We start from the raw sequence: 26,957 nt of genomic DNA on the forward strand, positions 1-26,957 counted from the left end.
GCACCTTGCAGAAGCTACTCTGTAAATTACATTACTACAACTACGACAGAAAATGGTTTAAAAATATTTGTTATGTGCATGCCATTTATATACCACGCAAAACCTTTTTTTCAGAATTCCCAGCTCAACAGTATAAAATAAAAGAAGGCGAAGAAAACGATTATGCTCAGTTTTATGAGAAGATAGAGAAAGCAAAACAGCGTAAACAGCATTAACAATGCTACATTTAAGAAAAACTATATTTTCCTATTCACAGAATTACTTGTCGATACAATACGAATGCTGATGTCCAAACCGCCACCCACACCACCACCGGCATATGACATTCATTCAAAAATAGAGATAACAACTAGGTTTCTACATTCACTTGAAAAACTGATACCTGCAATTACAAATCTTTTTGCCGAAACACTGCGCAGTTATAGAATTTATAGAAGAGAAATAAGTAAATGAAAAATTTTTGTTTCTTAAACTCCAAAATTTTATTATTCTTTCTTATAGTCGAGATGACGAGGCCGATTCAAGATCGTACAGAAAGCATCGATGAAAAATCGAATTTGACCGACATTATTAAATTAGTTGCTCCAATATTAAGGCAGCTATGGAAACTCATTACTGATTACAGACAGCTTTAATTTGTTCAATTATTGTTCATTTTTACAATGTGATATTAAATTAAAGTTACTGTTACTTTTACCATTACCACAATGTGCAAACAGCGTTTACAACTATTCAAATAAAATGTTTCCTTTTAGTTCTTCGCGGTTAATAAAATATAGTGCAAACATAACGTTCTTTTCATTATTATAAATAAAAATTGAATAAAATACAGAAACAACTTACTATTTGCATCATTATCACTTTCTTTATTCATTTTTAGTACTGACAAAGACAAATTTCACGTTACAACAATGCCGAACCTTTATCCATTACGTTTCAGTACCAGCTCCAGTAAGTTGCATCAAAAAATGAACTAGAAATTTAAGTGATTAAATTTACTATTATAAAAACGAAACAAAATTATTAATTTATAATTGAAATAAAACTACTGATCTTTTGCTTAAAATTGTCCCTACAGTTCTTAACATTCTATGTATTGCAAAAACTCAACACGTTTGTTTCCAAAAATCCAATGCCAGAAGCAACATTTTAATAGTATATAAAATAACAGATTAGATATCCATATATGAGAAACATTTTAAAAAAACTTCATTATAATAAATTTAAAATTTGTCTCATAATGAACTTACCACAAAAAAACTGTTAGGCAGTAATTTTTTCAGCATTTACAGTAACCAAAATTATACTCAAGTTTAAATTAACAGTGTTCATTTGTCACGTACAGTTTTTTCATTAAAAAACTGGTTCTTTATTATATTTTTTTATTCCACATTATTTTTGAAGTAAAATAATTTAACATCAATTTGTAAAAATGACTAAATGACGTTCAGATGGCAAAACTTTCCCCACAACCGCAGGTAGCTTTAATATTCGGATTTCGGAAAACAAATTCCGTAGATAACCTTGTTTCAACGTAATCGATTTCAGAACCAATTATAGTAAGTAACGCCTTCGGTTCGATGAAAATGTGGACACCATTGAAAATTACTTCTTCATCGGTATTTTCTTTTGTTCTAACATAATTCAACGTGTAAGAAAGTCCACTACAACCACGCTGTTTGACGCCAATTTTCAAACCCGCCATTTCTGGCTTCTGCTTGAGATATTCACAAATCTTATTCTTTGCCCGGTCCGTTATGATGACTGGTACTCTGGTGTTGATCACCTTTTTAGCAGTTTTAACAACTCGTGCCGATCCAGCTGTTTGGGAAAACCACCGATATAACATGGCCTTGCTATAAAACGCTTACTATGACATTAAAGTATGTAATTTAAAACAATAAATAAATACATAAGTACATATATACTTATGTATCGATGTACATGAGCATAAAAAAATACAAATCAATATAACTCATAATTCTTCAAGTAAATTAAAACAAATATTTGTCTTTTTTCTGCCTTTTATTAAAATAAAATTATCAAATCACAAGGCAATTACCATTAGAGATAAAATTAGATTATGAATATCGAAGTTTTTCCGAATACCACACCTCAAAACAATAATTAAACGTCTTTTTCCACATTAGAAAGAAACAATGTGAAGATTAAAATGGCAAATCCATTAGAATTCTGCTTCTCCCGAAGCGCGGTTAAACACTAGATCTTTACCATTAATATTCATAATACCATCTTTGAAAATAAATTTCCATTTATTTCGTGTGCGTGTAACCTGAATATTACAAGTCTGTAAGAATTAAATAAATTTCAAAGTAAAAATTACTTTTACCTTTTCGTACTGGCAGGCAGTAACATTATCAGATTCAAAAATTTCACAAGGATCACCTACACTGATATCATCATCAGAATTTAATGGCTCCTAAACAGAAAAGAAAAAAAAATACAAACAAAACATAAAACACACTTCACATACTCCATCTTCAACGGGTCCTGCATTTTCAGTGCTATCATCAACAAGGTTTACCAAATCGCATTCTTCATCATCAATTTCTTCCAATTCCTCTTCGCTGTCTGCAGCTGGTCCATCAATTTGATATATAACTTTCTGCAACAACCATCAACGGTAAAACTGAGTAAATCAATGAATATTTAAAAAATAAATGCTTACACTGGCGGTGCTTCTTTCTGTCTTGACTTCCGTTGATGGCGTCGAACCGGTAACCTGGTTTACATTCTTACTGCTTACTACAGATTGCTGAACAGTCTGTGCAGTTCCACTAGCTGCCGTCAATATGTTCGAAGCAAAAAAGGCAGGACGTCCATGGATTGCTGCAGAGGCCGGTACAAATCTCACCGCTGTCCCACCTTTTAAAACATACATCAGTGCTTTATGCAATAAATCGCAAACAAGTGTCTTAAAACAAACCTCTCAAAGGTTGCACAACAAAACCGGGTGGATTATTTGTAAAGACTCCATGCGAGAACGCTAAACTGCTTGGTAATGACTGTGTTAATTGTATCGGCTGTATCATTTGTTGAGTTATTGGAACCGCAACCGTCGGAGGCATCTGCATGAAATTGCTTCGCAGCAATGGCGCTGGCGGATGATCGTTGAAAGAATCAATTGCTTTTGTAGCCAAAACCTTTGATTCCCATACCTTAACAATGATTCACTAAGGTCAACATATATTCAATGTAACAAATAAACAACACAATAAAATAAAATAACATACACATTTAAAATAAACAAATAAAAAATTCGCCTTCTTTTAAGTATGTGATAAAAGTTTTCGACACAAAGTTATTCAAATTAAATAACATAAATTTCAAATAAAACGCTTAATACCTGTTGAAATTCAATATATTGAAATCAAACATATAATGATGTCACTGAATTAAAATAAGAAAAAACAAATAAAACATGATGACTAAATTCACCTGCTTAAAATCTTGAAGAACCTGCTCATCGAGTCCTTCATCTAAAAAGCTTTCACGTGAAGCGTTGCATACTTCTTCAATTACACCTCGATAAATGCGATTCTGAAATGCAAATCAGCGTCAAGATAAGCTAGAAAAAACCATAATAATAACAAGCTAACCACTGGATTGTTGTGATAAAATGCAGACATATTTTTAGCAGCAACTGCGCCTTCAAATTTGCGTGCAGCTCATCAACACATACGCGCTGCGCAGAAGCCATAATGAAAGAAGCCCAAGGTAGACGCCATTGCTATCTTTAGTTTATATACCAATTGTGACTGTGACGTCAGTTTCAAGTAATACTGTAAGTTATCCTGCATGCCATTAATATTACTGTAGAATATGAAGTACTTTTTTTAAGTTATAATTTACTAAAAGTAAATTTGAAAACAGAAAAAAATGCTTTCGAACGAATGTGTCTTGTAACATAGTCCTTGAATAATTTTTTATGATACAAATTTTTTCAGATTTTTACACTTTTAAATTTTTAAGCAATCCTTTAGTTTTATAATATATTTTACTCAAAATTTTATTTTTTACATAAATAAATGCCTAATCGTAATTTATGCAATACTAATCATGAACATAATGCACAATTAGCTTAATATTAAAGTACCATTATCTTGGAATTTCAGCAGATAATAATCTTTTAAATTAAAAAAAACTATTTCAGTTAATTCTAAAATGAAAAGGAAAATTATTTAAAAAAAGCACACTGCATTTGATTAATTATAAAATCGTCGCTGTTAAATTTGTTGCGATAATTATTCTTTTGAATCACACAAAAAATACAGTATGACTGTGAATGTGTCAGCCGCAGTTTTGCAGTGCAGACAGAAGCTCCTGTTGATTATCGTTAATTTAACTGTAAACTGACTTTGATATCTAAATTTATAGTTAGTGTTTAGCCATGTATCGAGATGATCCAAGAGAACCTGCTAATTTTGGAAGACGTGATATGGATTATTCATCTGGAAAATACATATTGGTATGTATATAAGTTTCTTAATTCTTTATAGTTATTTTTATTTTTATCAGACAAATGGTCAAAGTATAAGCCGTATGGAATCTTATTCAAGTAGTGCAGTTCCAGAAGAAATGCTTGATTTCTTGAAAGTTCTGAAACGTGCAATTCGTGATCAGAACGTGGGTGAAATTCATTCGCTCTACGAATATGGGTTTGAACTTTGTGATCATGTTTTGTTTTATTAGAATATTTATAACCTGTTAGATTTTATCTAATAGATTTTTTGAAGTAACCGATAAATATTATCGAAGTCGAAATTTGCCTGATGAAGATGTAGTTAGAAAACTGCTGAATTGCGGTATAGAAATTTATTGAAACATTGGTTGTTGTTGCTATAACTGTTTCTTTTATTGATGCAGACTTGGATTCACAGTGTGACGAAATATTTATTGCACTTTATAAAGATTTATACTATCATTTTCTATATGACCGATTTCACCACGAACTAACTATTGAACAACGATGCGCATCGTATATGAACTTCATGACATTATTTGACATGCTGTTGAAATCAGTAGAACCACTGAAACTAAATTTACCTGACATCTGGCTTTGGGAAATGATTGATGAATTTATTTATCAGGTTTTCTTTCAATTATAGTTTTGTGAAATTCTTTATATAAGTAACCAATTACTTTCTTTCCCAGTTTCAATCATTTTGCCATTTTAAATGCAATCAAAATAAAATAACTGCCAAAGATTTGGAAGAATTACAAGCTTATCAAACCCCTGTAAGTGAGAAATTTAACGATTTGCCAATATCTTTACAATATTTTATGACTTCATAGATATGGAATTTCTACGATGTAGTTGGAGTGTTGTATTCAATGGCTAGAAAACCTCGAGTCGAAAAACAGCTTTATGCTTTGAAGAATCAACGTATGTTGTAAAAATAGAATCAAGTTTTCAACGTATAATGAAATACTTACACTTTTAGAAGAATACCAACCAATCTGTGCTGAGATTGAATACCATCCGATGTACTTCAAATTCGGCTACTTTAGTCTTATTGGACTTTTGCGCTTGCATACACTTCTTGGCGAATATTCCCAAGCGTTGACAATTGGTCGAAATATAGAATTTCATGCTCTGGTAAAATTATTGTTATTGTTGTATATATATTATATATTAGAATTGCATATATTTGAAAAAGTGAAACAGTTGGATTGTAGTTTGACTCTTGAGAATGTCCAACTTATAGGGACTTTACAATGCAGTTCCTTCTTGCATGGTAAGCCTACATTATTACAGTGGCTTTTGCCACATGATGATGCGCCAGTACAAAGATGCAATCAAGCTTTTTGTCGACTGCTTGCTTTACATACAACGTACGCGCTCGTTGACTAACCAAACAGCATGGCGATATGATGTGGTTAGTTTTCATTAGCTAATATTGTCAGTAAACGTTCTGTTGTCATAAACAGTATTTTTTAGGCTACAAAAACTGCTGAGCAGATATACGAACTGTTGGCTATTTGTTTGGCTCTTCAACCGCAACGTATTGACGAAAGTATCCAAGCAGAGTTGACAAAAGCGATGGGTGAGAAAATGACCCGAATGCAGCGCGGGTATCAATCTCTTCCTCTATCTGTGAGAAAAAACATGGAATAATCATATTCTCCTTTATACAGAGAATTGGCGGATTTTGAGAGTGCTTTTATTGTTGGTTGTCCAAAATTTTTAGTACCAACTCTGAACCGAACCGAAGCAGGTCCCAGCTCATTCAAGGTTCTTTTCCACTTATTCAGTTTAAGCAGTATTTGTGTAAAATGATCTTCTAAAACAGGAACCACTGTTGCGGGAATGCCGAATATTTCTCGAAGAGGTGAAACAACAAAAAGCGATTACTATACTTCGAGGGTATAAGTTCAGTTACTTTATCTGATTGTATCTTTGTGCTGATAATCATTGTTGTTTTCTAAAGATACATGAAGCTGTACAGTACAATGGATATGGCCAAGTTGTCGTCGTTCATGGAAAAAGACAAGGAAAATCTGGTCTCCGCCCTGCTATCATTTAAAGTATATGTTTTAGAGGATGATTCTCTTCGGCAAAAAGTATAAAATGTCTTTCTTTCCGCTACTTTAGCACAAGATGTCCGATCAAACGAGAACACTAACCGCCGAAGAAGACATACCAAACGATATTGATTTTTACATCGATATGGTATAAAAATTTGCTTCTTATAATGAGTATCAATTGTGGGATTGTTTTTCTGTTTTCCATAGGATATGATACATATTGCAGATACGAAAGTGGCACAGCGTTATGGTGAATACTTTATCCGCCATGTTCAAAAGCTCATCCAGGTATTTTATTCATGTGATAAATGCAATTCAGTGCGAAGTTATTAATTTCTGATCATCCATTTCTTCAGTTGAACCAAAATTTGCCGAAACTGAGCAGCCGATCTTTCAAAGCTAGATACGTAGAAATGCGTGACAACAGAAAATGAATTTTCTTCTCCTTTATATACATGTCAGATAGATGACGGATGGGTGATATTTATTAATAAAACATCATAATAAAAACCAGTGCTTCAGTGAAATTCTGCAAACTTTGGTCCCCGTGTGGTGTGGGTGTATTGTTGAGTTGTGAAAATACAAACTCGGCCGGCATATCATGTTGAAGAGAAAAATCGACGTTGAACATTGAAAGGGAGTAGTAATTCATCATTGACATCGTGGGTTTGTGAGTAATGGTCACCATGACCGTCGACTTCGTAATGGACACAGGTGACCATCTCGGTGACGGTCTTGTAAACCGCACGCTCAACATCGTCCTCCAAGCCATGCGTATCCGAATAATGATGCTTATTTGGACACTGGTGTCGAGCTCGTTGTCGACACTTCAAAGCCGTTCTTCGTTCGTTGCTCAACTCGTAGTCGACAAAGCGGACTATGTCTGTCAGCACTTGACGAACAGCGCTTTGTACGACGTCACTGTTGGTCTGTGCATTTGCTGGGCTGCTGCTGCACATTGGCTTTTCCGCCAGTTCAATTTGTTCGGCCCGCTGCCGTTCTTGGGCGTTGGCCCAAGCTCGGTTCCTTTCGCAGAAGACCTGCAACTCTTGGTACCGACGCTGGAAATGAGAACCGTATCGTTTGCTGCGCGAACGTGAACACTCGTAACAACTGGGGTCCAAGCTAAGACTGACCAATGAACTGTTGATGCGCAGCGCAGCATGCAGTGCTAACAAACCTGCGGTTTTGATTCCGGGATTTCTCCTCAAATCCAAGCTCATTAACGATTTACTATCGGCAAGACATTCGGCAAGCGCAATTGCACCTGAAACAGCAAATCAAAATTCATTACAAGCAACTGCGCATAACCATAATGTAAATAAAGAAAATTATCAACAATATTCATTTAAATTTTAATCTTCTTCTTCTTATAACACGGATAGTAAAAAGAAAAACAAAATACTGATTATTATTACCGTATACAGTGTGATCCTAATGAAAAATACAATTCAGACCTGGACAAGTGATTTGTGTCGCTTGGAGAAACAATTTTTCCAAACTTTTGCTTTTGATTAATGATTCTTTAAACAAAGTCATGCCTTCATTGCCGATAGTGTTCTGGCTTAAATCCAGACAACGAACAGTTCTGTTTCCAGCCTAATAAAACAAAACAATATTATAAAAAAATAATTGAAACACCGATATTATTACTATTTACCAACATCGATACAATAAAAGCTAGCCCACTGGCGGTGATTTTGTTGTTCCGCAAGCACAGTGACGCCAAACGGCTACGTTTCACCACTTCGGCATGTTTAAGAGCATCGCAAATATGACCTACTCCAATGTCCTCGAAAAAGTAAAAAGTTTATTTGAAAAATAATAATTATAAATGCATATACTTCTAAACGATTCGATCTCAAATCCAACACTTCCAAACTTCTGTTGGCGAAGAGCAAATTGAATAAACTAATACCGTCTACAGGTGACAAGCCGTTCTCACCCAAATACAGTTCACGAACGACATTGTTAACACGCAAAGCACCAGCTTAAACATAGAAAAGAAAGAAAGAAGTTAAGAGAAAACCAAAAAAAAATATCCATCCGCCCATCCACTAACACACCCATGAGCATACCTAAAAGCATCAACGATTTTCCACCAAGAGAACATTTCTCCAAATTTAAGCACGTCAAACTCATTTGCACACGAAGCACTCGTGCCAGTGCAGTTAATGATCGTTCATTGACGGAAGTGTTTCTCAAATATAAACCTTTTAAACTTGAACTCTGCAAGAATAACAACAGCAAAAGCAACCACAATAAAGCCATGTATAAAACATTCAGTAATAATAATTCAGTAATTAATTATTGTTAAATTACCCTTCGCAGCATGCGAAACAGCTCTTGCCATCCCCATGGACCTACACTTTGATTGTAGGAGAGATTCAAATGATGCGCTGAATTGTAAAATTCCAATATGTCCGACAATGAGCTTAGAGCAGCATCATCCAAAGAACAATTTTCAAAATCAACAGAATGAAAGCGAAAAAACTTGAACACTTCTTCCAAACAATCAATCTGCGCCTGAGTCACTTTTTCGCCTAAATAAATAATTTAAATCTCTTATTTTATATGAAGCAAAAAATAATAAAATATTCAACATATTGTGCAAACCTCTCAAGGTAAAACTTGGCAATCGAACTCGACTTTTGGAATTTAATTCCTATAACAATGTGTTCAATTTTACATTAGACTTTTTCCAAAACTACAAGAAAAATTAATGAAAATTAACAACAGTAATAATAATTACTAATGAAGAAACTTCAAAATTTTCGCAAAATATTTTCAACAATAAAAAGTGAAACAACAATTTCATAAATTTGAGAAATATAGAATCATTTTAGCATTACTGAACCAAATTTTGGAGAGAATCTACGTAAAGTCAATAGTGGAGATCAATTTTGCGCCATAATTTTACACATATTGCAATTATTATATAGCTATAAACGCAAGGGCAATTTAGAATTGTAATGTCATTCCTCAATATCGGTTATTCGTTCTCTCGTTCCCTTTAACAAACTGTTACAAATTACACAACCCAATTTTCCATTTACAACGCAAAATAACATTCAGAAGCTTAATTTAAAAAAATAAAATAAAAATACTTGAATTTGAGCTTCTGCTTTTTTGCTCGGCTGAATACCAGCTTTGGAGCATGCATGTCTGTAAGCACTGAGAATTTCCAAACTGCTTGGTGAATCAACATCATCTGATTCTAAAGAAAACAGTAAAGAAACAACCATGGAAATAATAATTATTCAGAAACTTCATTTCAATTGTACACGCGAACAATTAAATTCGCACAGAACATAAACTACAGTTTGCAATTATAACTATATAAAGAAAATATTATATAATCATCGACGATTCAACCAGTCAATCAAGTTAAAAAGTTACAATAATTTCTATTTTAAAATGATAATAAGAAATTATCTTTTTCGATTAATAAAGTAGTAAAGAAACATAAACTTGCCAAAATGTTTTGGTCTCCACGGTTCATGGTATTTGACGACTACAAGAGAATCGTCGTCAAGAAATCTCACGCTTTTACGTTTTATATTTTTTCTCATAGATGAATCAGATTCCGCTGGCTTGGAATTATCTGCCGACTCGTCGGCATCGCTGGACAATTCGAAATGGACGTTGCTTGAACAGCATGCTTCGGACGAAGACGATGATGCCATGGCAACGTTGGGAATCTGGTGACCATCGGTAGGGTTGTTCAAATTCGACGGCGGTGGCACGTGAACTGCCGGCTCTGTGGGCAAGCTGGATAAAGAGGAACCTTGCAGAGCATCACGCAAGCTTGACAACAGTTTAACAGTCATGTCCGATCCAATGTTGCGAAAAAAATTCATAGAGATGATGTCAGCCTGAAAAACAGCAAAAGAGAAGAAGATGTGAATCAATCATCATAAATCAAACTTACCTGTACACCCGCTTTGCATTACACAATCAAAAATTTGGCGGACAGCTGATTCAACAACAAATAAAAAACAGTAAATACGAATTTAGTAAAACATCAATCAGCCGCTCTATAACAAAATCAACAAGTAAACAACTCTGCTTGATTTGAATTACTGAATTCTTGGAAAACATCAACGTATTTTTAAATTACTTGCAATTATTTCAAAGCTCAAATAAATCAAACGACAACAAAATGCGCAATTTTTAAAACTAATTCAAAAATAGTACAGTAACAATTTACATAACAATATGCAAGTATGTTGACAGTAAATTTCACAGTAAACAACTTTACAAAAACGTCAACGGTCAATTTCTTCGCTTCATTTACATACAATTTAAAAATGTCAAGTTACTTCTTACGAATACCAATTTTTTACGCGAATTTTAATCAGAAAATATCACGCACAATTTCTACGTCAGTTTATTTAGAAATAACTGATTCAGAATACAGTAACTTTCTACTTGATTTATGTTTTATTAAATTTTTTTCCTTCGAGCATATATAACTGATTTATTTACTCTTCGCCATCCTAAAAGCAACCAATTAAAATAGCATAAAAACAAATTAATGCATTGCAATAAAAGAATTGCTCAAATGGTCTATTTCAAACCTGATGAGAATTCAAAGGTGCAGCTGGTTGATCTAAATTTTGAAGTGTCGGTAATGTTCAATATAAAACAGTGAACAATTCAAAAATAAAATTTCTTTATTGCAAATTACATCTTTCAAAGATACAGTAATAAATTGACAGTCAAGTACTATTAATGAAGAAATTATATTATTCAGTTAATTTGTCGAGTAAATTTGGGTGTTCCACCTCACTTGCCGACAAAAGTTTCCATAAGAAATGAAAAGTAATACTTAATTGCCTATTATAATATTGTTCTCATTTATTTTCTCCAGCGGCAAGTAATTGAAATATTGCGAAGCATAGCAAACTGCAAACGACGTGCAATTTAAAGAAGAAAAAGTACACGCATCCAACGGGTGTCAAGATGCAAACATTAAATACAACTTGTTATACTTTCAAAGCTAAAATCAGTCTAACGAAAATCAGCTGTGGCAAATGAAAATTTAGCTTGGGCTATTTTCAGACTGACTTTCGCTTGAAATTTCATTTTCGCCAACTTCCACTGCCTGAATAGTGACATCGTTGGCAGTGGTTGCAGTTTCAGTGCTCATGTTCGCTTTTAAAGCCCACCAAACTTCACCCAAAGCGCGCGCAAAATGGTCGTCCACGGCAAGGCTTGGCTGGTCAGGTGCCGATGATTCACTGCAATGCCTACCTTTCACCTCGGCTTCGTTGAGCAAAAGCGGATTAAAGCTCAAAGATTTACGAAAATGCTCATCTACGTCTGGCAATTCCGACTGGTTGAAATTATGATCTAGAAGAACAAAACACAGAGACTTTCAATTAATTACCATCTTGAATTGAAAATAGTCTGTTACTGCTGCAAAACTCACCCTGAGTTTGGATCACTGAAGGCCGAGCTTCGATTACTGTCTGTCCAGAAGATGCTTGAGAATCATTCCATCTAGCACTTTTTTTTGACAAATCCAACGGCTGCAAACGTTCCGAACATGCTTCGCCTGTGGATCTCATGCTAGAACTGCGAGAACAACTGGCGCCACTTTCCATACCATCATCTTCACCATCGGATACATCAACAACATTGATTTCTTCATCATCTTCACTGAAAATTATTCAAATCAAATTATTTTCGAACATACAAAAAAATTTACTGTACTTTTCATGCCGTTGTTCTGGATCTTTTGTCACCGCAGACAATGATCCATTGAGACAAAATGCCATCACGTCAGCCAGGTAATTTTCAACAAACAATAATCTAAAATTAACAAATACCGATTCAAATCATCGTCACAGAGATGAAAAAATTGACCAGAATTCAATGATTTAATAAATAAATAATAAAATACTGCGAAAACACGAAAAATTACAATTGGCTAAAGAAGGGTTGTTTGAGAGAAAATAAAAATAATTTGTACCCGCCGTCTGATGAAAAATGAAGAATAGCAGATGTAGAAGAAGAAGAAGAACAGAGTAAATCAAAAATTAGGCCTATACAAGTGTCTATCCCAAATTTTAAAGTAGTCGGCCCAGTTCGCTGATGAGTGATGGAAACAGATCGGTTCAATGGAAAGCATGTCCTTGGGCAGCTTTGTGAAAATCATTTCTAATCGAAAGCGGATCATTCAAGCCGCCTATTATTAGCACCGACTGAATGGCGGCTAGCAGTCAGTTTGGGATGTGAATGTGCAGCAACGACAGGCGCCGCAAGAAAAATGCGAAACATGCAGCAGCCTCGGCTAGACGGCCCTTTTGAGTGGAGTGCTTTTTGGAATATAATGCCGTTCAACCGACGCCAGCTGCGCAACAATCGACCTGACAAACCGTTGGCAAATGATTCACATTCCACGGTCAGCTAGGCCAGAACTGCCCAACGGCTCCGTCGACCCTGAGAGCAGCTTTTTCAATAGCTGTCCACCGGCACTGGCGCCACTTGTTCAATGAAATACTTTTCCAATAGCCACAAGTAAATTTGGACGAAAATCGAAAACGACAGTTGACTCAGCAAACAGAGAAACAATAAATTCAGCATATTGTAAGCAGAAAATTAAAAGTGGAAATCGACCAGCACGTTCACGATTCAAGATGGACTGAAAATGCTGCTGCACAATTCGACCAACAAACCGACAAATTTTTCAAAGTAGAACGTCAACAATAAACTGGACAACAAATAGAAGCCACAGACTAGCATTTTTGCAAACCAGTTTTAAATTTTCATGGTTTTACTATATTTTTAATTTTAAATTATCCCAGAGTTTAAAAAATAAGAAAACAAACTATCCTATAGGACTAACGATAGCACAAAATGAATCGTTTATCGCTTGAGAAAGCAAAAACAACATGCACTGCTCACTTGCGCGTTGTTTCCTCGCTTGCGGTGTTTTCCCTTTCATTTCTCGAATGCCCCATCTACCACAAGCTAATCTATTTAACATTTTTTGCATTCCTATTCCAATTTAGAAAGAAACAAGTATAACAAAAAGCAAATATGAATACAAATGAATGCTAATAAAAAAATTTGAAAACTAACGTGCAGCTAGAAATGACGAACAAAATACACAAAGGTACACTGAATGCAACAATCAGGCGACGAAAAGAATGCTTAAGATGCTTTCGGCGAGAGACAAGCAACGTCACGGCTTTTTTCCTGCACGCGCACTTTCAATACCGATATTGATTAATCGCCGTTGGCCGGCAATGAATTAGCTGCACGCAGCGCAATTGAGGCCGCAAAGCTTACGCTTGCCAAACGCGCAAAGAATGAAAACAATGCAAAAAGGAAATAAATACGTAAGATGCATGCAGAAGCTTATTGAGAGCATGGGGAGAAAATGATAGAAAAAACTTTTTAAACAATCAAAAATACTTATTGTATTCTGTTCATTTGCTTACTAATGGATGAGATTGAACAAGCAGAAGAGATCGAACGCTGAAAACCACCTCACGAGATCTGCACAGCCAATTTCCAAACAAAGCCAGTACAATAGAATACAGTAAGAATTATTGATCATGCGGGAAGATGATTTGGTGTGCAGGTGTAAATAAAATAAACAACAACAACAATTTAACTAAGATGATTTTAAGAACAATTTGAATTAAATTCACAACTTAATAAAAATCATCCGACCATTTTGATTTAATCTTTGAAATAAATATTAATTACAAAATGGTAGTTATTTGTTTTATTCCAAATATTCAAAATTTATTGTATTAAATTATTAATTTCAACTAAAAAACATATGCAAATAATAAAAATAGTAATTCAACATTCACATTTAATAAATAAATTGAAAACAACTTAAACCGAAACCACAGGAACAATTTAGAAAATTATCAAACGGGAACTTGGCACCGAATCACTACAGTTGGCAAGCGTTTTCAATGAATGATTATTAATTTTAAAAAAGTATTCAAGCGACACCGAATAAAAGACGAAAATTGATTGCTTCAGAATTGGTACAGTGTAATTTCAATTACAAAATTTACTGTACTGTTGCAGGTAAACTGACAATCAAGTTAAGTGTTGACTCATTTTTTATGAAGTATTTTATATTGCTCATATGCTTAAATTTTTAATCACAAATACCTAAATAAAGTGAGACTTTCTTTTTGATTACATAACAATTTGAATATTTTCCATTAATGCATGCACTAAAAATGTTCTGACTAGTCCACATGAATTGACCTTCTGATGTGAGGTGAAACTTAAAAATTTACTGCACCTAGTTTCGAAAGTCTTTTTTTTCAATTTTATTATTTGAACGTTTCCGATGTAAACTTATTGAAATTAACGCCACTAATGTAATCAGACGTTTTAAATTTCATTTTGTTGCGATGTAAATGTTCTAGTTTTAATTGTGCTATGAACATTTCCACTTTTACAATCATCTGCAAATAAAACTGACCAACTGACTATAAGGTCATGCATATGACCATGTCAAGTTTACCCTTACAGTGCAACTGTGAATCGACCCCGTTTTCATCACTTACATCACATGTATTTGAACAAATATTATTAATTTAACACCTTGAAATGTGAAAATAAAATTACTGTTAATATGAATGTTAATATTAATATAAAATAATATTTCAAAAAAACAAAATAAATAGCAATTAGAAACGAATACATATGAATGACGACAATTGCTTCTTCCAGGCAATAACAGTAGATAAGACACTGCATGAGTAACAACTGTGTCTATTCAGATAAATTTATATTTTGTACAGCGTCCTTTAACACAATCACACTGTCTGAAAGATCTGTTTTTTCTACAACCACTGCTTTTTGTAAGCCACTTGATCCAGGTGCAGTAGTATTTTGTTGTTCTGAGTTTGAAGCCAATGTTGTCATCTGTACTGTCGTTGAAAATGGAGCAGCTGTTGCTGAGCTTTGCACCTGTTTCCAAGGGAAATCACTGAGTAGCGGCTGCGTTCGGCGGCAACAATCATAGCCAAGCTTTTTCAAACATTTGCTGACCACGTTCAAACTAATTTTCACCATGCCAGACATCTCCACTTGGGTTACTGTAGCATAAATAATGAAATTAAAAAACACGTTTCCAAACTTTGAATTCGATTGACTTACAATCTCTAGATTCAGCCTGAGCAATAAAAGTTGGATCGACGAATTCTGGCCGACGGCCAACAAGCCAGCTAAGGAAGTGCTTGAATTTCGAAGATGCTTTTGGAACAAACATTGCTACTTCTCTGACATGTCTATCAGTACAAATAATAATAAAATTATAAATGTGAATAAATAATAAATAAAAAGCAGCTAAAATTTCTTTTCCTCTGCTCACCGTCCAGCACTAGTCGGAATGTGTGTAAAGCCGTAGCCTCGAATTACATCATTCCCAAACCAATCAGTACCATAACAAGATAAAACTAACCTAGGCCCTTTAAATAGGGTAAAATTAACAAAATCACGTGCGTTGGTATAACAAGGCAGTATTTTTATCTACTTACATCCATACGGATTTGTTGATTTGAGCGTCAGTTCAACAGGAAAATTCAGCACAAAACCGTCTGCTGAATTTTCTAAACTACTTCTACAGCACATCTGCGACAGACCTTCTTCAATTCCCTTTTAAAGAATTTGAATAAATTTCATAAAAAACTGAAAACTTGTACAGCTTACCGACAAAACGTTCCAATCTGGTCCATGAACAAAACAATATTTGCAATAAATGTCAGATGCATTGAAAAACTGAAGAAAAAGTAAACGAAATATTTGCTTTACTTTAAACGATTGAAAATCATTTCCAACTCACCTGAGCAGTTTCAATTTGTCCATTAATCATCAGTAAAAAGCCTGTTGGATACATAACAGATGCGGAAGACATTTTTTAAGAGGCCCTATGTACGAGTCAGATTGTTCAAAGTCGCTTCGAAATATGTATTGCTAAACAGTTTCTATGGCAACCGCTTGATTACAACGATTGATTGATCTCTCTTCTGTTCATAAACTGCAGTGTAAAGTAGCAATTTTACAGTAAAGTTTTCAATAATACTTCCAACAAATAATAACTTAATATTCTTAATGCAATGAATTTTATGCAAATGCTTCAATAAATTGCTATAAAATTTAATAATACTATGTGATAAAAATAAATGAATTAATAAACTTCACATCAACAGTTGCATGTTTATGTTTACTGCTTCATCATTGTTTATAATGCTATTGTGTATTGATAGCATTCTATAACCAGACACAAGCTCAGCAGTAAAAATTCAGCATTCGTTAGTTTAACATATAATACATACTTATAACTTTAATTGCTTTTAATATATGTACTTCAAAATCAAAAGTCACATTCTGTTTACTTCTTACAATGTAATTGTTTTAATTCTTTTCAAAGTAGGCTATCCAAATTTTTAAATATATTTTCGCTCAACCAGTAATTTGAGCTTATACAGCGCAAAGTAACTGCACGGTTTCTTTCTCATATTTGAAGCTTCCGTTGTCATTTGACAGCTTATTGACCAGCGTTGAAGAGATGGAACAAAATCTGTTAAAATACAAGGATGTTTGTCAAAATGTTAAATAAATAGTTTTGAAATTAGACCACAATCTACAAACAGGTGGCACATTCATCGTGACATTAGCCTACTGATGTGATGAACTGGTAAATCGGTTTTGGGGTTGTGAAAAGCGCAACATCTTGTACTGGTTGGACTTACAAATGAGCTGATTAGAAAAGTCCATGCATTTGCAAACGTTCTTGCATTACACCATCATCCGCTGTCCAGCTAACAAACTCAGTTCTTTATTTAATTAAAATGTTCGCTCCTGCTATCCTGCTGTTGCCAGTATACTTTTGTAAGTGCTTGTTTTTAATTTTCCCAAAAATATATCTCTACCATAACCAACTAATCCATTAATCATTATAGCGCTCTTTATTAATTTATTCTAAAACTAATTCTTACAGACTTCGTCAGCATTTCCAATAGTCAAGTTTTTGAACTTTGTCCATCCGGATCTCAGCTACTAAGTGATTCAATGGGTCGACCAAAACGTTGCTTGCCACATCGAACTGATTTGTGCAATCGAGACGGACTGGCGCCAGTAGATACTTGCTGCTACCGTGCCGTAGGTGATTACTACTGCTGTGCCGGAGTACCACAACCGTTGTGCCCAAATTATGAAAATTACACCTCAGTTATTTATAAACAGTTGTATGCAACTGGCTCCAGAGAATTACCATTTCGGCAAGCGCTGTTTAATCATCGTTTCGGTGAATACAACAATATAATTAGAAATGGTGATATCTTTTTCGACCAGTTCAATCACCCTGATCCAAATTGGCAGCCTGGGACAAGCTTTTCAAATTCTGACACTGGTCAAACTGTTTTCCAATCTTTTGGATATGGAAATGCCGCTCAACCTTTTACCCCTGTGAGCACAACATTCTTTATTCCACCATCACAGAATGAGGCAATAAATCATAGAAAGAGATGTGAAGAGAAAAAGTCAAAGTCCAACGAACAGACAGCTGTTTCTTCTTGTGAAATCGTTAATAAAACTTTCACAGTTAAACAACCAGAATATATCCAAGAAACAGAGCCCATTGAAAATAATATCATAGCTGAAACACCATACATGGAAGCCGTTGACAAAAAAGAAATAATTGAAGGTTTAAGAACACCAAGCCCCTTATCACCAACTGAATCAACAGCATATGTAAATACTCAACCGCCAAATTATGGCGAACCCATTTCTAATCATTTACAGCCAAATTATTTCAGTCGAATCACACCAAACATGTATGTTAGGAGACCGCAGCCTCATAAAATAGTAAAACCAAACGTTAGCCGTAATAGGAATGGATATGCTTCTGGAAATCGGTACGGTTCCACCATACAAGCCTTACCCACTTTGGCTGTACATCGGCCACCTTTTCAGCTCAAAATACCCACACGTTCAAGTGGTCCACCTAGAATTCAACCATCAATATCACCAACATTATTGAAGAAAAGTCGCAATCAATCAAGACTCAATACCAATAAACAACTTCAGCCTACTAAAATCGCCGAGGCTTTAGCCCTCATGGAAATTCGAAAACAACAACAACAACAGCAACAACCATTAATGATGTCATCATCACAACCGTCATGGTTGAAATCCAACACTGTGACAAGCAGAGAAATGAAAAAGAATCAAAAAAAGCGTCTAGCTTCAGTCCAACCGTCTGTTGTGGAACTTCAGTTACCAAAAGCATATTACCTAAATCTCGTACCTACTGAAGCAATTCAACCTGATCAATGATTTCATCTGCTTCTGTGTCATTTTATTTGTTTTAATCAATTAAAAAGAAAAACCGCTGTTAGAAGCTTATTAGCAATCAGCAGTTGCAGCATCAAGCAAACAATACGGAATGCCAGAACAAGAGCTGCAATCGTTTTCATCATTCAATCGATAAAGAGCAATTCCACTAAGACCACGAGCAGCAGCAAAACGTGCCTTGAAATATTTATTTAAAGAAAATCACTTGAAATGGCCAATTCAACCAAGCCTACCTTATAACGTATCGTTTCTGGTCGTTCATAAAATAAAATTTCATTACAGCTGTAAGCAACTGCTCCCATGTGGCGATAGCTAATAAATTCTTTCATTTCTTTGCGGATCACCTTATGGCACAATTCATTCATCCTGTACTTGCGATCATATTCCAAATATTGGGCGTGGTCGCGCAAATTTGATAACACATCCTCAACTGATACATTGGAACCACAACCAAGATTGAACTGAATGCCGAACGAAGACAACGCCAAAACAAGTTTGTGCACTGGAAATCCTTGATCTTCAAACATACTAATAGTATCTTCCTAAAAATCACAAAACCAGAGCAGCATATTACATGTAACACGACAAAATTATCAAAAACAAGAAAAACAAAATTTGCAGACTATTGCAATTCTTCGGTTGGTTTCTGCAATGCCTAAGCCTCTGTTCGACTTAAATGACAGCAATGTGATGTAATCAAATAGTCTAAAAAATCTCCTTTAACATACAAGATTCATAATTGAAATAAAGCGAGTGTAATATTTTAACTGTAACAATAAATTATATATAAAATTGAAGAAAATTCACATTGGATATAATGTGAAATTTCAGTACTACTATCAGTAATTTATTGCTGTGTGCTGCACAACGTTAAAAATTTCAAGAATAAAAAAAACACTTGCAAAGTATACCCATAAATAGTTTCAACGAAATGTTTGTTTCCCAAATCTATAGGGTACATTTCAGCAGCAAAACCAAACTCTACCGGACACTGATTACTTGCTGTAGGGTTACGTTTCAGCTCAGATTTCAATTTCTAAAATTCAGCAAGAAACATTTCTATCCAATGCTCATCAAAACCAATTTCTACAGGTGAACATCACTTTTAAAATGTTCAATATGTGTTGATGCTGAATGTTTTCAATATAACCAAAATGCAATTCCACTGCGTCAAAGTCGAATAATTCTATTACTCGAACAAACTCTGCAAACCAACGTTCATCCTGAGCTGAAAACAATTCACAAACTTTTTAAGTATTTCAAATGCATATCTTGAATAACAGTGTCAAAAATCGTATGGTTAAAATCTCTACTCATCAGTCTAATAATTTCATTGTAAGAATGAATGCCATGCTTTTTCTGCACAACTGCGACCAATTTCAGACCATGTTGAATTCTCAAACTTAGCAATTCATTCAATACTCGCATTGTCGACCTGAAAAAGTTATTACATAAAATGAGATCTCCTTCGATACAAAAAGCTTACCAACTGGTATGTATTTTCAACTCTCCATTACGATCTTTGAAAAAATATAAAATATTCACAGCCAAATGGGTACATCGCTTTAATGGCAAGTCAGAAGAAAACACCGCATCACTATCCACCTCTGTAGAGTAGTAGCAAATCACTTTCTTACTACTCTTTTGACAATGGTTTTCCAGTGTTTCACAACGAGGGTGGCACAAATAATTTTCTTTCATCGCCCTCAAACAAGGAAATTTTGAACCTTGTAAACAAATACCACTTGAATCATCCATATGTACGTTGAGCAATGCCATACCCCCAAAACCGTACATTGTCGCAAAGCGAGCCTAAAATAAACTCCCAATAAAACAAGACAATTACAATAGATATACAATATTTATATATTGATTTCTTTAACTGTTAAAGAAATTTAAAACTCACTTTTCTCACAATTGTTTCAATGTTATCATAAATCAGATCTAATAAACTGTCTTCATATTCTGGAATGGACATGTAAAGTTGCTTGCAAAAATCACTATGTGTGCTCCATTGGTGTTTAAAAAGCGCTCCACCAATCAGAAGTTTTTTTCTGTTTCCAGTACGATGAATGAGATGCAAAAATTCTTCCTAAATTAATTTGTTTGATAAAAAAAAACATCAAGCACCCCCAACTCATAGTATCTAATTACACTTTCAGCTTCATAATATTTCAATAACAAATTCAAATAATCAGCTCTTCGTAACCACTGTTCAGCTTCGTTGATGAAAGCATTCACATTCAAGGAGATAATAAAAAGCATTTTGTTACGATTAGACGCCATTTGCCGGATGTTTAAAATTTTGTTATATAATTTCTAGAAGTAATAAATTACCTGCTTTTCCATCTTGCATGTAGTAAATATAACAAAGTTTACTTCAGCGTATAACTTTTCATATTCTTCTATTACATTAGCAAACTCAAAGTGCAAATGAACTCCATCAAAATCAAATTCATTCATTATGTGTTCTACGTTTTCTATGAATAAATTTATATTGTTTGAAGTATCGTTTGAAGAGAACTTCCAGAAATCCAAAGAATGAACTGATAAAAGCACCGCTGAGAAATTCGCTCGCTTGATTTTCAAGAGCTCCATATGATTGAGCAACAAGTGCGGATATACTACATTTCCAGGACTGTCGAACTTGCCAACATAAATGCTCAAATGAGTGCAACCGCTTTTTATCAAATTATCAATTTCAAATGGCTCATTTCCATTTCTCAACGTGTAAGTGCACAATCTAAGAGTACCTGCCTGTATTTATGTGCGCAAATGATTTTCAAACACCTATACCTCACGCATTGTTCATACAAATCACTGTTTTGTGAGTTTTTCGTCTCTTTATCATCTGCTGACGATAAAACTGCGTGAACATGCAAACAGCCCATCTGACTGTGAGCCATTTTGACAAGCGGAAATGTATAAAAGCTTTTGCTGCAGTAGCCAGTAGGATCGTCAAAATTCACATCTGTCAGTGCTATTCCACCCAAATTTTTGTGCTGAACCCAAGCTACTTTTTCTCTTATCGTTTCTTCGTCGTTAAATGCAATCCAACGATCATTAGATTTTTTGTATTTAGAATAAGCTTGTTCATGCATATCTGCATCGCTAACTTTGCAAATCTACAACACTTACAGTAAGTTTCAAAAAAAAGTATAATATCACGTACATGTCGATAATTAAAAAAGTCAGGACTGTTTCTAATAACCGATGCTCCAACAATGTTTTCATTCGGATTGAGAAAAACAAAAGAATGAACTTTAAGGGAAAGGCCAACGACAATTTTCGACCGCATCATACCCGCAGATAGCAACTTATTTACCACAGGTTCCTGAAATTCAGTACTTTGTTTAAATGTCAAAAAGTTGCCAGTGAACATTAACTGCCATATTTCATTCAACTATTAAACAGATCATTAAATACTTGCCAGTGCATTTTCTCTATCAGGGATACCGGATGTATGTAACGGGTCGACAAAATAACTTATATGGGTATCTGTCATCTCATCAGAAGCAATTATTACAAAATCCACATATCTGCAATAATAAGAAAGAAAACATAAAAGTTATTCAAGTAATTTTTTGATATGCATTATAATTGAATTATAAAATTATAAAATTTCATGAGCTGAATACAATATTTAGATAAATTTAATTAAATAGTTATAGTTATTACCATTTTAAATTCTTATAAATAAAAGTTGTACGAAATATGTAAAAAAAATTTGCAAAACTATAAACATTTAAAACAGATCACATGTTGAAATTATTATTTAAAAATGAATTACTTTGAAACGTCAGCAATGATTTTAGGTATTTGTTGAGCCACAGATCGCTTAATACTAACTGCAATGATCATGTTCTTCCTCAGAGAAAAATGCCTGGCTTGATGCATTTCCTAAACACTCGTTTCAGTTATCCATATCAGGAAATTAGCAATCAAATACGATAAGAAACTGAATGTAATTTGAATAAGGAGCAAAAACTGGAAGATTCAAGAGAAAGCCATTGAAAGCATATTCTTCGATCGCTCTGTAAATTGAGTGGCTCAATTTCGACCGAAAATGTCGAACTGACAAGGAATCGTAAAACTCTACGTCAAACGATATGTCAATAGCAAGAAGAGTTGTCAACGATTTAAATTTTGTTTTCAATCTGCAACAGCGTCAATATTGTCAAAAATTTCATTGTTTCTTTTAAACAGAAAAACAAAAACAAAAAGCAGCACGAACTCAACATTAATATACACTAATTAGATTGGAATTATAAAGCATGAAGCACGCACCGATTGATCCATGCATAAGATCGATTGCTGCTAGTGTATAGCTTTTCACTTGGATGCCGTGCAACTACATCCCAAAACTGATTTACAAACGCTGATTCATAAATCAAATGGGTGCAGCTTTCTACAGGTATTTGTGACGCAGTCAAGTCAGCGTAATCTGGATTATTGTCAAAATTTGGTTTGTAATGGCATGCAAGAATGCACTGATTGTTCTGATCTAAAATAAAAGTAGTCAGCATGTTTCAAGTACAACCTTAAACCACAACGTTGACCAGTATGCATTACCATACACATGCAAAATACGAAAAATAACAATAATGCAACACTTTCAAAAAAATCATTTATTGCATGTTCATATGTAATAATAATAATATACAAATAATACACACCAACATCGGTCACTGCATCATAAGAATATGTTGAAAGCATCCAACAGTACGCGCAGAAGATGCTGAAGAATAACATTACGCTTAAGTAAATGCAAGCAGACACAAAATGACGAAAAGCAAATTTTAAGCATTTTAAAGTCTCTATCAAAATTGCGTGATTGTCAACTAAAATGAAACTGTCAAAATTATCTTGAAAAAGCATCCTAAAATGACAAAAAAGCCGCTTCACCTCTGCACTGCATCATGTGAAATAAAAAGTAGTACATGTTAAAATTTTCATTTATTGGGATAAAACACAGAAAGCCTAATCTAATCACACGCATCATGCTGATTGGCGTGTTGAAAAAAACAAAAACAAATATCTGCTTTAATTTTCACCGCAGTTGACTGATCCAAGGAACCAGCTGGATCCAATCTGTCTTTGCAAAACTTGCAGTTAGAAAATAAAAGCAGCCGTTATAAAAAAAACGTTCTCACGACAGCCGTTATCATCATTCAATTATTCATAATGTACGGCGGAACCATGGTTATTGTTACATTAATACCAAGATTACCACTGTCAGCAAACAGTTGAGCCGTATTGGTGTCAAAAGCCAAACAATCAGACTGCGATATAGCATTTGCTACACCTTCGTGAATACTTCTTGGTGTAGCTTCCCAGCACAACCGTCGACGAACAGATGACAATTCCAAACTACAACAAATATATTACATAAAAACTTCAAATCAAAAAGTTTAATTAATTTCATAATTGCAATTACAGCAATACTTCTATAAATATAACAAGCAATTGTTACAAAATAACATTTATCAGTAAATAATACAAACAGTTCACCGATACAAAAAATTTTCAGCATGTTGACGAGAGCCAATTAACTGCACAACAGCGTAAAACATTTGATGACCATCACACTTTTCTTGCTTTTCAAGAACTAGCATAAAATGATACCCGAAGCAACTTTGCATCATCACCCAGTCCACTGATCCGGGTAAATTAATGTCAGTAGCCAAAAAAACAATGTCTTCACCTAAATTTCTCAAATTTATTTTAAAATATTTACTTGAAATTCATACATGCCTTGCAATGTAGTAATAGATTTATGAATTTTCACTAGATGAGGCATAACTGCATCTAAATTTCCTTGCCATTTACAAGACGCACCAGGGCATGGACAAGAATATGGTCTAATTTAAAATAAAAAAACTCGAATATCATACCGTAAATCTTTTCAGAAACACCGTTACCGAAATTCACATGCTTCTTCATGTTCCACTTTCTCCTGATAAAGCATAGCCGCTGGACAACCATTAGATGAAAATTTACAAGGAAAAAGTACGGAGTTTGCTATTTTTTCCATCACCAAGTTTCTTACTGAAGCTGAAAATATAGAATAATATCTGTCATTAAAAATAATTTTGGAAAAAAGAACTAATGAAACCAGCACTGCATATCTAGCATAACTAAAACCGTGCCAACTGCTGATTTACAACGTTACTTCTGAGTGCATATTTTTCATTTGCCAAACTATTTCAACATAAAGAATATATATTAAAATTACAGCTCAGATTAATACAAAATGGTATATACTTAAATTTTATTCTTACGACAACGTTTCAAAAATAACAAATCTTCAACTTACACATATGAACTTGACAGTCAAAAATAAATACAGTAACAAGAGATTAGCGTTAGATTTAAAGTTTAACTAAGGTACAGTTTTCATATAACATAAAAATAATATTGTATAAATAAATGTGCTTAAATAATATATGTGCCAAAATTTAATGTAATAACTTAAACTTTCCACGTTAACAAATTTCTAAAAATCCGCAATTGCACATTTGATAAAAACTTAAAAAAATAATACTAAACGCATACTTAATAAAGTCTGAAAATTTACCAATAAAATAAACGAAGCAATTAATCTTTAAAATCTTATTTGAATGAAAATTACTGACAAAAAAACACATACTCACTTAAACATAGACAATGTAAAACAAACATATAGACAAAGAAAAAGTCAAAGAATAAAATTAACTAAAACCAAATGACCAGTTAAACATTTAGATTCTTTTAGTAAAACACGGTAAAATCACTTTTTCTACACGTGCTTCAAACTCATGCATATATATATACATGAATGATACTTACGCACTGGCCCTCGACATGTTGGACAACATGTTAGTTTGGGACGACAATTGCCACAAACAAGGTGGCCACTTTGACATTGTAAGTAAGGTGGCAGCATGTAATCAAGACAAACAGGACATTCAAAAACCGATAAAACTTCTGCAGTGCATGAATTCTGAGGTACATGGGCACTAGAAGATGTACTTAACTGTGTTGGAACGGCGGTCCCGGATGAGGCAGGTGCTGGGGCAGTTGGTTGTACATCAGCTATCAAAATATTATATATATAATTAAAATGTTAATTCTTGAAATTATAAAAATACAAATTTTAATTAACACGCAAAGCAATACATCCAGCATATTAACAGAACTGATTGCATCACTTTAGTCTAATATGAAAAAGCCTAAATTTCAACATAATTGTTGCCTTACAAAACGTTTTGCAAGTCAATTAATATCGATCTGCATAAACAAATGAAAAGGCAAATGTCGATTGCCTCAATTCACATCCTTCCATGAATATTAAAAAATCAAAAGGAAAAAGTATTTTCAAAAAATTCGTATAGTTAAAATGTAAAAAATCCACATTATTTTCTCTTTCTTACATGCAAATCAATTGAAAAATAATAAAGAAAGTGATTTGATTAATATTTCAGAATTACTTGATATCTGTGTTGTATTCACTCCAGCCATTTAATCGGATAAAAAATCCAATTAGCAGTGTACACGTTTTCTGACTTCACAATTCTCAAAGCTTTTCTTCTCGACAAAAGACGACAGCTACACGTCTGCAAACAACAATTAACCTACAGTAAACAATAAATAGGTACAATCCAATATCAAAAATTTAATACGAAAAGACAAAAAGTATGTATTACTTTTCCGACAAATAATTTATCAGAAATCAATTTTGCTTCCATTTCAATTCAATTTAATGAAGTACAAATAAAAAATTCAAACATACAATATCTTTTCATCGATTATTCTCAAAAATTATTTTTCAAAATTTAGTAATGAAACTACTAAAAGCAGTATTTTTGACAATAAATTAAGACATATTATATTATATTATATTATATTATAAAATTATAATTGTAAATTATCAACTCAACAAACCAAAGTACATATATCAATGACAATAAGATATATTAAAATAATCTGCAGTATACAATAAATTAAATCCCAGTTGCTAAAAAGAATTTCAACTGCCCACACTAATATGAAAGATTGATACATTGTTTCATTTTTCTAGCCACAAA

General features: G+C 33.8%; 9 protein-coding genes across 9 annotated transcripts; 2 read left to right on the forward strand and 7 right to left on the reverse strand.

Annotated features, from left to right (window-relative positions):
• Nucleotides 1-929: 929 nt before the first annotated feature.
• Nucleotides 930-3,650, reverse strand: Tsp_03047 (transcription initiation factor IIA subunit 1). Its single transcript, XM_003379336.1, has 9 exons — nt 3,621-3,650; nt 3,460-3,561; nt 2,948-3,179; nt 2,690-2,886; nt 2,495-2,626; nt 2,351-2,440; nt 2,220-2,293; nt 1,462-1,856; nt 930-973 (listed from the first exon to the last, which is right to left on the reverse strand). The coding sequence occupies exons 1-9, from the start codon at nt 3,648-3,650 to the stop codon at nt 930-932; spliced, it is 1,296 nt and encodes a 431-aa protein (XP_003379384.1).
• A 399-nt stretch (nt 3,651-4,049) lies between these two features.
• Nucleotides 4,050-6,983, forward strand: Tsp_03048 (eukaryotic translation initiation factor 3 subunit E-interacting protein). Its single transcript, XM_003379337.1, has 16 exons — nt 4,050-4,059; nt 4,410-4,489; nt 4,540-4,651; nt 4,758-4,826; nt 4,888-5,111; nt 5,176-5,259; nt 5,317-5,407; nt 5,466-5,620; nt 5,730-5,900; nt 5,963-6,096; nt 6,160-6,256; nt 6,315-6,388; nt 6,453-6,549; nt 6,617-6,694; nt 6,776-6,837; nt 6,869-6,983. The coding sequence occupies exons 1-16, from the start codon at nt 4,050-4,052 to the stop codon at nt 6,981-6,983; spliced, it is 1,653 nt and encodes a 550-aa protein (XP_003379385.1).
• Nucleotides 6,984-7,148: 165 nt separating this feature from the next.
• On the reverse strand, nt 7,149-10,379 carry Tsp_03049 (putative leucine Rich repeat-containing domain protein). Its single transcript, XM_003379338.1, has 8 exons — nt 10,103-10,379; nt 9,695-9,766; nt 8,872-9,092; nt 8,628-8,778; nt 8,394-8,539; nt 8,210-8,341; nt 8,052-8,148; nt 7,149-7,816 (listed from the first exon to the last, which is right to left on the reverse strand). The coding sequence occupies exons 1-8, from the start codon at nt 10,377-10,379 to the stop codon at nt 7,149-7,151; spliced, it is 1,764 nt and encodes a 587-aa protein (XP_003379386.1).
• Nucleotides 10,380-11,593: 1,214 nt separating this feature from the next.
• Nucleotides 11,594-12,332, reverse strand: Tsp_03050 (conserved hypothetical protein). The gene is made up of 3 exons (XM_003379339.1): nt 12,268-12,332; nt 11,984-12,213; nt 11,594-11,904 (listed from the first exon to the last, which is right to left on the reverse strand). The coding sequence occupies exons 1-3, from the start codon at nt 12,330-12,332 to the stop codon at nt 11,594-11,596; spliced, it is 606 nt and encodes a 201-aa protein (XP_003379387.1).
• A 627-nt stretch (nt 12,333-12,959) lies between these two features.
• Tsp_03051 (hypothetical protein) lies at nt 12,960-13,543 on the reverse strand. Its single transcript, XM_003379340.1, is given in 3 exon segments — nt 12,960-13,040; nt 13,058-13,198; nt 13,403-13,543. 3 exon segments carry the CDS (start codon nt 13,541-13,543, stop codon nt 12,960-12,962), a joined length of 363 nt encoding a protein of 120 aa, XP_003379388.1.
• Nucleotides 13,544-15,306: 1,763 nt separating this feature from the next.
• On the reverse strand, nt 15,307-16,456 carry Tsp_03052 (B9 domain-containing protein 1). The gene is made up of 6 exons (XM_003379341.1): nt 16,379-16,456; nt 16,246-16,314; nt 16,074-16,191; nt 15,908-16,004; nt 15,694-15,824; nt 15,307-15,632 (listed from the first exon to the last, which is right to left on the reverse strand). Exons 1-6 carry the CDS (start codon nt 16,448-16,450, stop codon nt 15,307-15,309), a joined length of 813 nt encoding a protein of 270 aa, XP_003379389.1. The 5' UTR covers nt 16,451-16,456.
• A 1,151-nt stretch (nt 16,457-17,607) lies between these two features.
• On the forward strand, nt 17,608-18,873 carry Tsp_03053 (conserved hypothetical protein). Its single transcript, XM_003379342.1, has one exon. It carries the CDS (start codon nt 17,608-17,610, stop codon nt 18,871-18,873), a length of 1,266 nt encoding a protein of 421 aa, XP_003379390.1.
• A 69-nt stretch (nt 18,874-18,942) lies between these two features.
• Tsp_03054 (hypothetical protein) lies at nt 18,943-23,769 on the reverse strand. Its single transcript, XM_003379343.1, has 11 exons — nt 23,568-23,769; nt 23,179-23,395; nt 22,841-23,048; nt 22,064-22,225; nt 21,693-22,016; nt 21,229-21,648; nt 20,798-20,983; nt 20,378-20,703; nt 20,139-20,326; nt 19,125-19,408; nt 18,943-19,068 (listed from the first exon to the last, which is right to left on the reverse strand). Exons 1-11 carry the CDS (start codon nt 23,767-23,769, stop codon nt 18,943-18,945), a joined length of 2,643 nt encoding a protein of 880 aa, XP_003379391.1.
• A 293-nt stretch (nt 23,770-24,062) lies between these two features.
• Nucleotides 24,063-26,391, reverse strand: Tsp_03055 (E3 ubiquitin-protein ligase Siah1). Its single transcript, XM_003379344.1, has 6 exons — nt 26,361-26,391; nt 25,720-25,965; nt 24,813-24,945; nt 24,642-24,752; nt 24,403-24,603; nt 24,063-24,261 (listed from the first exon to the last, which is right to left on the reverse strand). The coding sequence occupies exons 1-6, from the start codon at nt 26,389-26,391 to the stop codon at nt 24,063-24,065; spliced, it is 921 nt and encodes a 306-aa protein (XP_003379392.1).
• Nucleotides 26,392-26,957: the final 566 nt, after the last annotated feature.

Source organism: Trichinella spiralis, assembly GCF_000181795.1.
Source record: "Trichinella spiralis strain ISS 195 chromosome Unknown Scfld2, whole genome shotgun sequence".
In the NCBI taxonomy this organism is placed as follows: domain Eukaryota; kingdom Metazoa; phylum Nematoda; class Enoplea; order Trichinellida; family Trichinellidae; genus Trichinella; species Trichinella spiralis.

Excerpts from the sequence above, each read along its gene's own strand:
- Tsp_03047 (XM_003379336.1), bottom strand. The coding sequence starts at position 3,650 with ATGTCTGCATTTTATCACAACAATCCAGTG. Across the intron at positions 2,887-2,947 it reads TGTTGTGCAACCTTTGAGAG|GTGGGACAGCGGTGAGATTT; the intron begins GTTTGTTTTAAG and ends ATGTTTTAAAAG. Across the intron at positions 2,441-2,494 it reads CAGGACCCGTTGAAGATGGA|GAGCCATTAAATTCTGATGA; the intron begins GTATGTGAAGTG and ends TTTTCTGTTTAG.
- Tsp_03048 (XM_003379337.1), top strand. Across the intron at positions 5,112-5,175 it reads TTGATGAATTTATTTATCAG|TTTCAATCATTTTGCCATTT; the intron begins GTTTTCTTTCAA and ends TTTCTTTCCCAG. Across the intron at positions 5,901-5,962 it reads CAGCATGGCGATATGATGTG|GCTACAAAAACTGCTGAGCA; the intron begins GTTAGTTTTCAT and ends AGTATTTTTTAG.
- Tsp_03049 (XM_003379338.1), bottom strand. The coding sequence starts at position 10,379 with ATGACTGTTAAACTGTTGTCAAGCTTGCGTGATGCTCTGCAAGGTTCC. Across the intron at positions 8,540-8,627 it reads AAAATCGTTGATGCTTTTAG|CTGGTGCTTTGCGTGTTAAC; the intron begins GTATGCTCATGG and ends TCTATGTTTAAG. Across the intron at positions 8,149-8,209 it reads CTTTTATTGTATCGATGTTG|GCTGGAAACAGAACTGTTCG; the intron begins GTAAATAGTAAT and ends TTGTTTTATTAG.
- Tsp_03050 (XM_003379339.1), bottom strand. The coding sequence starts at position 12,332 with ATGGCATTTTGTCTCAATGGATCATTGTCTGCGGTGACAAAAGATCCA. Across the intron at positions 12,214-12,267 it reads CCAGAACAACGGCATGAAAA|TGAAGATGATGAAGAAATCA; the intron begins GTACAGTAAATT and ends AATAATTTTCAG. Across the intron at positions 11,905-11,983 it reads TTCAGTGATCCAAACTCAGG|ATCATAATTTCAACCAGTCG; the intron begins GTGAGTTTTGCA and ends TTGTTCTTCTAG.
- Tsp_03051 (XM_003379340.1), bottom strand. The coding sequence starts at position 13,543 with ATGTTAAATAGATTAGCTTGTGGTAGATGGGGCATTCGAGAAATGAAA. Across the intron at positions 13,199-13,402 it reads ACGATTCATTTTGTGCTATC|TCCATCTTGAATCGTGAACG; the intron begins GTTAGTCCTATA and ends CAGCATTTTCAG.
- Tsp_03052 (XM_003379341.1), bottom strand. The coding sequence starts at position 16,450 with ATGTCTTCCGCATCTGTTATGTATCCAACAGGCTTTTTACTGATGATT. Across the intron at positions 16,315-16,378 it reads GACAAATTGAAACTGCTCAG|TTTTTCAATGCATCTGACAT; the intron begins GTGAGTTGGAAA and ends CTTTTTCTTCAG. Across the intron at positions 16,192-16,245 it reads CAGATTGGAACGTTTTGTCG|GGAATTGAAGAAGGTCTGTC; the intron begins GTAAGCTGTACA and ends ATTCTTTAAAAG.
- Tsp_03053 (XM_003379342.1), top strand. The coding sequence starts at position 17,608 with ATGGGTCGACCAAAACGTTGCTTGCCACATCGAACTGATTTGTGCAAT.
- Tsp_03054 (XM_003379343.1), bottom strand. The coding sequence starts at position 23,769 with ATGCTTTTTCAAGATAATTTTGACAGTTTCATTTTAGTTGACAATCAC. Across the intron at positions 23,049-23,178 it reads TCTTATGCATGGATCAATCG|ATTGAAAACAAAATTTAAAT; the intron begins GTGCGTGCTTCA and ends ACGCTGTTGCAG. Across the intron at positions 22,017-22,063 it reads ACTTTTTTAATTATCGACAT|ATTTGCAAAGTTAGCGATGC; the intron begins GTACGTGATATT and ends TAAGTGTTGTAG.
- Tsp_03055 (XM_003379344.1), bottom strand. The coding sequence starts at position 26,391 with ATGGCTGGAGTGAATACAACACAGATATCAA. Across the intron at positions 24,946-25,719 it reads AACATGTCGAGGGCCAGTGC|CTTCAGTAAGAAACTTGGTG; the intron begins GTAAGTATCATT and ends CTATATTTTCAG. Across the intron at positions 24,262-24,402 it reads GCTGAAAATTTTTTGTATCG|TTTGGAATTGTCATCTGTTC; the intron begins GTGAACTGTTTG and ends TATTTGTTGTAG.